Source organism: Streptopelia decaocto, assembly GCF_964273445.1.
Source record: "Streptopelia decaocto genome assembly, chromosome: 6".
In the NCBI taxonomy this organism is placed as follows: Eukaryota; Metazoa; Chordata; class Aves; order Columbiformes; family Columbidae; genus Streptopelia; species Streptopelia decaocto.
In genome coordinates, this window is record NC_138660.1 from 5,522,910 (window position 1) to 5,532,999 (window position 10,090).

At 56.6% G+C, this 10,090-nt stretch overlaps 1 protein-coding gene across 1 annotated transcript; it reads right to left on the reverse strand.

The window, feature by feature from the left end:
* Window positions 1-1,255: 1,255 nt before the first annotated feature.
* On the reverse strand, window positions 1,256-9,139 carry B3GNT7 (UDP-GlcNAc:betaGal beta-1,3-N-acetylglucosaminyltransferase 7). Its single transcript, XM_082055889.1, has 3 exons — window positions 9,084-9,139; window positions 1,823-4,727; window positions 1,256-1,529 (listed from the first exon to the last, which is right to left on the reverse strand). Exons 1-2 carry the CDS (start codon window positions 9,092-9,094, stop codon window positions 3,518-3,520), a joined length of 1,221 nt encoding a protein of 406 aa, XP_081912015.1. The 5' UTR covers window positions 9,095-9,139; the 3' UTR covers window positions 1,256-1,529; window positions 1,823-3,517.
* Window positions 9,140-10,090: the final 951 nt, after the last annotated feature.

Below are 10,090 nucleotides of genomic sequence, written 5' to 3' on the forward strand. Positions count from 1 at the left end.
CCCCCCAGCGCTGGCCCATCAGCCATCTTAGCTCGCCAGCCCCGCTGGCAAATGGTCGGAGCGCGGCGCCGGGCCCAGCCGCCAGGGGGCAGCAGCCGCCCGCGGGTCCCTGTGGGTGCGTGTGTCGGTGTGTGTGTCTGTGTGTGTCCTGGTCACGCGTGGCAGAGACTGAACAACAGGGTTTTTGGGGTGCACCGAACCTTCCCGCCCCCTGTCCCTGCTGTAACTCGCCTCCCTGTCCTGCAGCTGACCTCAGCCCTGCACCGTGAGGCTCAGCCCCGCTTCCACACCACAACACGGGTCCTGCTCCCACTCTGGATCCCTGGCTGGAGTGTTTGCTCGCATGCTGGTACCCAGTGAGGAGTCCCGCAGCAGCAGGAGAGAGTCCTGCATCACCTCGGGGAGAGAAAGGGCAAGAACTGCCACAAGTGCATCCACTCCGCGTTTGCTTTATTTCCCCACCCATGACATCTTAGGTACCACAGAGAAGTTGGACCTGCTGGCAGGTGGCCCAACCTGCCAAGTCCAGCATGTCCCAGGCCCCTTTGCTGGCCTCTCTGCTCCCCATCGTCATGACAAGCAGCCAAACTGGGTGCAAGCCCGAACGTGGAGGTGAGACCCATGGTCCCATCCAGGGCTTTCCTCCTCCTCACCCCAGCCAGGCTCAAACCTGAAGCAGGTTGGTCCTTGCAGATGATTTACTCCACTGCAAGGTCACTGTGGACACGCATATCCCATTGTGCTTTGGCTGGGGCAACAAAAAGCAAGCAAGATCCTGCCGTGGAGAGGGTGGTGGGGACAGCAAGGTGGAGATCTCCTTCAACGTGAGGAGAGGGTGCTCCACAAAACAGGTGAGCTTCCAAACCTGCCGAAGCAGCTCTTCCCACAGGTGAGGTGTGGAGCGCGTCACTGCAGGGCGCCAGGATGACCCAGTTTACTGGGGTTTGAAGTGCAGCTGCACGAGTGTATGGACCAGAGACAAAAAAAAAATCCGCTGGCCCGTGTTAAACACCATGTCAGGCTCTGCAAGAAACCGCACCAAGCCAAGCACAGCAGCCACAGCCCCAAACGCCCGCTCCCAGCAGCCGCTTGGCCACTGGAACCCATTACCAGGTTTACTTCCCAACCAGCAGAAACCCGCTAGCAACGACACAAGGTAAGAGTTTGCTTCTTGTTTGTTCTGTTATTCTTTTTTTTCTTCTCCTTCTTTCAACCTTTATTTAGAAACTAGAATATTCACCAATCTACAGGGTTTCTCTGTACAGGTCCCACCAGGTGAAGAGCAACATGGAAAGATTTCTGCATGCAGCCCTGGCTCAACGTATGTGTTGCTACAGAGAGCGAGAGCTGTCCCTGCATGTAGGATAAACATACAGCCTAATGTACCTGACATATATTACCGAGGTGTCAATTCAGAAAGTATTTCTGAACGTTGGCCCGTTAGGAGGGAGGGGACAGGAAAGTGAAGGAGCGTGTGTGCCGCCTCAGCCCAGCAAGGACTGAAAATGCCCTTGGAACTCTGCCCGGCACTGGTGGCACTTGCCCCAGGGACACGGTGCCACTGGGTGCATCAGGAACCACAACTTCACAGTATTGTCCCCAGCCCTGTCACCAGTGGCTGAGCCCAGGGCAGCAAGGGGGTCGTTCTCTTCCTCCTCTTCAAATTTGCATCGTCTGAGCAGACAAGGGACGTTTGCCGAGAAGCGGTGTAGCTTGGCACAAGAGTGTCTTTTTTGGCTGGTTTATGCCCTTTTTTTTGTTTGTTTTCTAACCTGGGGAACACACAGACTTGGAGTAAATGAACCAGGCCCATTTCCAAAACACATTAAGAAAAGGAAAGGGGGGGAAAAAAAAAAAAGGCACTGCACAGGGGGACCTTTGAGGTAGTAAAAACTTTTTCCTTTCAATATCTGGCACCACCGAGGGAGAGAGAGCGAGTGCACGCGTCCGTGTTTCACAGCGGGATGGGGGCTGTGGGTGTGCTGCGGGTCCACCCTTGTGCGGGGACATCTGGGAGTGCAAGCCCTGCGCACGGGGACATCGGCGTCTGCAGAGCCTGCGGGCTGGCAGCTCGGGGACCGTGCACACAGGTGGCTTTGTACGTCTGTGGCTTTGCTCACGCCTGCAGTCAGTGGCTGAAGAGCATCTGTGGCCCCGGCGTGGCCACGTGTCTCTCTGCGTCAGGGGTTTTCCATCACGGCAGTTGGCTCGGGGCTGCACTCAGCAGCTCCAGTGGCCCTTTCGGCCCAAAGAAAAAGGGTCATGTCTCATGGTACTGCTCCCTGTCATGCTCCTTGGCATCATCCTGTCAAAACAAGCACTGCAACAACCCTGAGAGCAGCAGACGTGGCGCGTAACAGCAGCCTTGGACCCTGCTCTGCGTGCCAGGGTGGGATCAATGCTCTCCAACCTGCCCTGGAGCATCACGCTCGCTGCAAAACTGGGGCTGAGTCCAACATGGGCATGTGCAGGGTCTCTGGGGGCTGTTGTCCCCTCCAAAACAACCCCACCAGAGCAGTCCTGATGTAAGGGGAGGGTGTCCCTGCACCAAACCCCTGTGACGGCGGCACCGGAGCTGGGTCCCAGGTATGATAAACCCCTGGGCTGCTCCAGCTGGGGACAACCAAGTTTCTCTGTTGCTTCCTTGGCCGTGGGCAAGGGCAGCCGGTCCCGTCCTTTCCTGCCAGAAGGAACAAATCCCTGAGGAATTTTGGCTGCTTGCATTCCTCTGAGTGCACGCACAGCGCAGCTGGGGAACCAAGCACAGCCCGGGCTGGTGCTGGGAGCCACCATCGTCTGGGACCATCTATAGGGAACAAAGACCCCAAATCCCCTGACTGCCCAGCTGAAACCCAGCAGTTGTAACAGGGCTGGCGAGGTCTGGGGAGAGGCCCTTTCCCCAGCCACACGGTGGGGACACAGAGAGGACTTTGGCAGGGCTGCACCCAATGCACACAGGTTCAACGTCATTAAAATCTTGCACGGAGGAGAAATTTGAGATGAGATAACAAATAAAATCCCCTTGACTTTTAAGTCCTGGGGCCTCACATACTTCAAAACCACTTGGCTCCCTTGGAGTGGCTTCCCTGGATAGCCAGACCCTGCAAATGTCCAGAAAATGCCTGTGCCACATTCCTCCCTGCCTTCCCCCCCGCCGCTGTTCATCGCTCTGGTGGGGGTAGTACCTAAAGCAGGGCACGGACCCCTCTGCCCTCTCTCTCTCTCTCTCTTCATTTTGTGCTAGATTTGTTTTTTCTTTCCTTTTTTTTTTTTTGTTTTTTCTCTTTTCATTTTCTACAACCCCCAACCCAGCTGGAGATAAGTGAACCACATTACAGTACAGGAACAAACACTATCACAAACCCTGTCCGTGAGCACAATGTCTCTGCCCCCCTTGCCCCAGAGGGAGATGCCCCTGAAGGACTTTAGTGCCACCAGCAGAGGCTCATTCCATCCCATCCCAGAGCAGGGATCAGTCGTCCAGCCCCTCCAGCCCCAGCTCTCCAGAGAGACTGAGCTAAAGGACATTGAGTTTTCTCGAGCATGTCAAGTTACTATGGACCAAGTCCCACATTTGCAGCAACTCTGGAGGCAGCAGTTTATGAACCACCAACATACCCCGGAAAAAACACGGCTCCTTGTTCATCTTGCTATTCTTGTTCTTCACAATGCCAAAAGTTTTAAAGCCCTCATGCCCAACAGGTGATACTTTGAGGACCTCCAAGCACATCCCTAGGAAGACGTCGTCGATGGGGTACAGCTCCAGCGTCTCTGAGGCCTTGTGCAGCTTCTTGGCCAGGGGCCCATCCATGATGAAGCCCCCACCTCCTGCATAAGGCGGGTAGTTGTTTTTGCTGTAGAGCGCGCTGGGGATGTAGTATTTGTTCTCCTTCTTCCGAATTGGCCTGGCCTTGTAGAGGACATCCCCCACAAAGAGGTCCTCTCCCTCCTTCTTGTCCTCCAGGAACTCCAGGATGTTGCTGGGACTCACAAACACATCGTCATCACCTTTGAAGATGAAGCGGACGTTGTCACAGTAGATGTTCAACCACTTCAGGAAATGGACCTCTTTGAGGGTGAGGTTGAAGAAGCTGTCTAGGAAATCCCACTGCAAGATGTCCCCATAGATGTGGTTCTCGTAATCCAGCAGTTTCTGGTAGTTGGCTCTCTCCTCCTCCTTGGAGGCTATACCCAGCAAGAACAGCACCCTGATCTTCTTGCCATCCACCTCCTTCTCCTGGCCCCAGGTCCTCCGGATGGCCTCGCGGCGGTCGTGCTGTGTGATGATAGACTTGACCACGATGAGCAGGTAGACGTCCCCGCTGCATTTCTCGGGGTGGTTGATCAGCATGGGGAAGTAGCGGCAGTGCCGATAGAGCAGGAACTGCTGGAAGTTGGGCTCCATCCCTTTGAACCAGTCCATCTTGCTGAAATTCTGGTTGGCGGAGCAGTTGGTAGTGGTGACATCCCAGGATTTCACTTGCTTTGCCGTCACACTCTCCTCCTCCTTCAGCGGAGCTTTCTCCTTCTTGCTCTTCCAGAAAGTGCTGGTCATGGAGAATGTGTTGTCGTTGTCTCTCTTCTGCATTTTCAGGGGCTCCGGCGGGCTCAGCTCTTTTTGCTGCTGGCCCTGCATGAACTGGTTGGGCGCCATTCCCCGTTGCAGCACCATCACCGTGATCACCAGCAAGAAGGAAAGGCAGCCTGTTTTGTAGATGGTCTTCTTCCTAAAGGGACGACACAGGGGGGTTACAGAGAGGAAACTACAGGTGAGAGGCTTGTCTGCAAAAGCACCTCCTGGAGCCGTCACAGGATGCTCATAATCTGTGTCCCATCACCTTCTGATGGGCAGCACCCTTGTAGGAAGAGCTGTGGGACATGTCCACGCGTGCTCTTCCCACCTGCATCCCACTTGTGGGGCAGCTCTGGGGCCACACTTAACCACAGGGACAGGCATAAGCCACGTGGCAGGTGACTGCAGTGTCACCTGGTGACCCAGGTTTGCCAGAAAACATTTGCGGGAAACAAGAAAACGGGTCAAGCAAGAGAGATGAAGTCAGGATGAGACCTTCAGCAAAGCAGCTGTTTTGAAGGAAAGTCCCAAGGAAAAGCTGTGTTTCAGCCACCTGAAGGTTGCCATTTAGGACAAGAGCAGAAGGGAATCGTCTTTTCCACAGAAGCATTAGCTCCAAAACACAGAACTACCGCCTGTGGCCCTAAACTGGCATCACAGGTTATACAACAGTGAGAAACAGGAGCCGGGAAGACCATGGAAAATCAGCACGGAACAGGCATTGCCCTTTCATTTCACAATGGCAGATTGGGACAAAAGAAGTTGTCATTTGTGATGTAAGGATAAGGATGGTGGATGCACCGCTGGGATTTGCACCACTGCAGATCTCAAGTTTGGGAGCAGATTTTCCCAGCCTGCAGCCAATCATACCTGCATGGCCAGGATTTGGGGGGACTGGGGGTGGTAGATCAAAACAAGCCCCTTGTGGGGTCATCCCACCTCCCCGCTGCAGACCCATCACCTGGGAAGCTGCTGGGACAAACCCTGGAGCTCACCGGGGCTGGGGAGGGACCCTCCTGCGGTCCGTGGGACAGCAGGAGGGCTGCACCCAGAGGTTACCGATGCACAAAATACCCCCCAACCTGCTTTTCCATGCGGTTAAAGGTGCGTTTCTCCCCCTGCTGCCATGGAGGAGAGGAGCTGCACACTCTGCCCATCCGCACTGTGTTGCCTCCGAGCTCCCCTCCACAGCTGGCACATCTGCACCAATTTCCTCCCGCTCAGCCCTGCCTGCTCCAGCTGCCTCGGGCCATGTCCCCGTGCAGATGTGCAGCGGGCAGTGGCGTGACAGCTGGGCTCCACATGCCCACCGGTGTCCTAACAGCGTCCCAAGGACAGCCCCATCTCCAGCCACTCCTGCGCTGAGGGGTGACACGTGAGGTGCCTGGTGGCCCCCGGAGCCCCTTTCCCTGCCAGCGGGTACACGGGACCTCGGTTTGGGAGCTGAAGGAGGAGGATGTGGCACTGGTCTCACAGCTCTCCTGCACCTGTCCATTTGGTGACAGAAGCATGTCCCAGCCCCTGGGGACAGCCCCTCAGCTTCCCCCTCCCCATTAGAGCCAGAAAGATCCAAGATCGTCTCTACCTGGCAGATGGAACCTTCACTTTTGGACAGTTCAGAGAAGGAGCTCGGGGCTGAAACCTGAAACTTTTAACTCAAGTGATTTCCAGATAGAATAAAAAAAACAAAACCAAAACCTTGAGACTCTCCTGGCCCTGGGGACCAAATTGTGATCAGGACCACCAGGAAGCTGCTGGTGTTTTGGGGCACAGGTTGTACCGACGCACCTGCTCGGTGGGGCCCCCCAAGGGCAGGGGACAGCATTGCACTAGGGGACTCTGGCCACCCTGAAATGCAGGAGCCCCAAACGGGAATGGGGGAACCAGAAGCTTTCGGGAGCTTCTGTCTCCAGCTTCACCCTCAAGTACAAAGAATTCTTCAGACCCGCATTTACGTGGGAAAACCGTGATCGCTAGTGTGGACTGTGAGAGCAAGCGTGGAAATAAGTAATTACGGGTAAATGGATAGATATTCCCCATCCGGTTTTATATGTGGCCACTCATCTGCGACTGATGAGGGAGCAGTTCTGATTAGATCTCACCGTTCCCTTAACCCTCTTCAGCCCTGGCCACACAGCTCTGAGGTTGTTCCTAGAAACACTTGGGTCTGATAGAGCAGCAACTTTAACCGTGCACAGCGAAGCAACGTGTAAAACCTGCCATCAGTACCTAGCACTGGGCAGAAATAAACCCAGTCACCCTTGTATAGTAACCCCAGCTGCCCTAATCCCATCCTGAGAGCCCAGCCTTGCTCCCACCCCATCATTGCACTCCCCACCACCCCAAGGACAATGTGATAACATACCCAGCTTGAAGGAAGGTATGTTTCCCCAGAAACCGCAGGCAGGGAATTACTGATATAAGTTTAACAATTTGCCTGGGTAGGGCTGTCCCTAACTGGCACGGACATGTTCCACCCTGGGGAGGCTCTGCCATAGGCAGGAGCCCCATAGAGCCGCTCACCCCCATTACCTTCCTTGGGTCTCTGCCTTTTACTTCAGCGCAGGCAGACGACACTGTCCTGGGGTGAGGGGAGAGCTCCATCTTCTACTAAGAGGTGGAGGGGTGGGCAGCCTGGGTACAGCTAGGTATATCGGTGAGGTATTGCACAACAGCACAGAAACTTATTTCTCCTTCCTTCAGCAGACACCATTTCCCAGCTCCCACCAGTACAGTTTTTGCTTTTTCACAAAAACCTATTTGCGATTTTTCCTATGGGTCTGACTCTGCAGACCACGGGGGCACCACCAGGTTCTGCCCTGAAGAAACCCTGTTCCTCCACTGGCAGGAAAGCGATGGGGACTGGGGGGACCCCGAGCCACAACCGCAGGCAATTCTCACACCAAACCAAGGATTTGGGGCGGCAAAAGAGTGATAATCATGTGCGCACCTTTTCTGATCTTGAGTCTTTCTGCTCTGTGGTCTCCTCAGATGGAAAGTACTTTGGAGAAAAAAGGTGATGGTCTCTGGAGAGCCCAAGAACCACAGCTTTGCAGGAGACGAGGGAGGTGCTCTGGGTTCACTGCCTTCACAGAGAAATCACCCTGCTGAGCCCCAGCACCCTGCTCTGGGCACAACTCCCAGCCTGGCACCAGCAGTGTCCCCAACAACCCGGGGCACCCGGCGCTGCGGTGCCTGGGGACAGCAACAACGGTGCCTGTCCCAGCGGAGCTCCCACCGGCGCCAGCCAGGACCAGCTGCCCCAACAGCCGTGTCGGTGCCATCGAGACAGCTTCAAAAAGGTCCCAGCCTGCTCCTCCTCCTCCCTTTTCTCCACCAGGAAAAGCTGAAAAGCTGCCCTGTGAGACGGCCGGGCCACCGCTGTGCCCCGGGTGGTTAAATATAATCCCCCAAATTAGAGGTGGGCAGCTTCTCTTTCAGGTGGTGATGCTGTGGGGCAGGCGAGGCCATAGGAGACTGGGACTTTTCGTCCCCAGAGAAGCACACAGCCACTTTTGATCCGCAATGAAAACCTCTTTTATCGGCCAGGGCTATCTATTTATTTGGATTTTTCTGGCTCCTCAATTAGATGCAGTCACTGAGCTGGGGAGGCACTGCCATATAGAATATAGAGCCCTTTCTGTCGGCAGTGCCAAGGGTTTGGGAGAGGGGGCCCTCATCTAGGAGAAGATGCTCCTAGCACCTGAATGTCTCCAAATTGGAAAGCACCCAAATGTGTCCAAAATCAGCCCATCCCGGCTGGGTGCAAGCAGAGCCCCAACTCACTACAGTTGTCCCCAGTCCTGAGCTGTCTGGGGACACATCCCCTTCTTACAGATGTCTGGTTTAAACACAACGCGGTAAAAACACAAGGTTTGGGAAAAGGCAAAAGGGGGATGTTTCCCCTCGTGAGCATCTGGCCCCAGGCTGGCTCTGCCGTGGGACAGAGACCCCACGGGTATATCTGGCTGCTCCCCATGGCCGCGCTGTCCCCGGCCCTGCCATCCGAACCAGCCCTTTGCGGGGACAGGCAGCCCCGGGTTGGGCAGCGGGACCGACCGCCAGCCCTGCCCGGTGTCCCCGGGGCCGGACGAGCTTTGCGCTGGGAGCGCACACCCCAAAAACCCGGGGTTCCCCGGCCCGCGGGTGACGGGCGAAGACCCCCCCCCGGGAGCTCTCTGCAGAGCTGCGGCTGCGGCGAGCGGCGCTCCCGGGACGGGGACAGACGGACGGGGGACCGACGCCGTCCTTTGTCCCTTTCCCATCCGCAACCTCCCCAGCCAAGCAGCCCCCTCCCAGCCAGCCGCTCCCGGGGCACCCCTCGGGAGACACTCGGTGGGATGGGGACCCTTCGGAAGGGAGCCGGTGAGGAGGGTAACGGGGGACCCCTCGGCAGGAACCCGTTGCAAAAGGGGTCCGGGCAGGACGCGGGAGCGGAGGGCAGGGAAAATAGGGTATCGGACGGGACAAGAGTGGGGCCGGGGGTCCCCACTCCCCGCCAGTCACTCACCACTGGAACATGCTGGGAGTGGGACGGGGCGGTCGCTCCGCTGCTGGCCGGGCTGCCCGCGGTCCGGCGCTTCTCTCTGCCCTCTTCCTCCTCCTCTTCTGTTTTTTTTCTCTTTTCCTACTTTTCCCTTTTCCCTCCCCTCGCTCTCCGAGGTGGAGCCAAAAGGGATGGCAGAGCAGGTAGGTTAACTCTTGCCCTGCCCCTCTGCCCCCCGCCCCCAGCCGCACCAGCAGGCAGAGAGCTCCCCAGTGCTGGCAGGGGAAAGGGACGCGGGGGTTTAAGGGTGACACCCCACACTTTTCCCTGGGGAGCCTCCCCTTGGCGCGCTGCTGATGGGACACTCACCCATCAGCAGACTGGGGGTCCCACCCCAGCTCGCTGCAGGCTCTTCAGCACCCCTGGCACGACGCCCACTCTGGGGTGTGTTAGCCCTGCCCCATAGCTGTTAACTGCAAAGTTATGGGAAGAAGATTCCAGTGCTCACCAGGAGAGGTGATTCTGGCAGCTGGGATTTGATTTCTGAGGAAGGAATGTGGGTCTGTTCTGCTTACTTCGGGATGAACCCCAAAAGGGAGCTGGGGCCCATCCCCAGTTTCTCACAGGGATGCTGAGATCCCAGCTTTGTGTTCAATGTGGTTTGGGATCCTGGAGCACCTGTCCTGGGAGGCACACCTTGCTTGGGACCCACATTTCTCCCAGGACCCATATTCCCCACTCAGGCCCCACGCCTTGTCAGGGACCAACACTCTGCCTCACTCCCACCTCACCAGGCAACCATGCTCTGCCCAGGACCCACACGTCTCCTGGGGCCCATACATCATCTGGGGCTGCAGGGAGCCAAAGGTAAGGGTGACTGCAGCAGGAAGGTGCCTGCTCAGCATGTCAGGACCTGTCTCATAGGTCAAATTTCTACCAGCACCACAGGCAGGTGAGGTGTCCTTACGAACTCTTCCTTCAGCCCTGATTTAGATCCGTTTTTCTGCAGCACCCTTGCTACAGCCGTACCA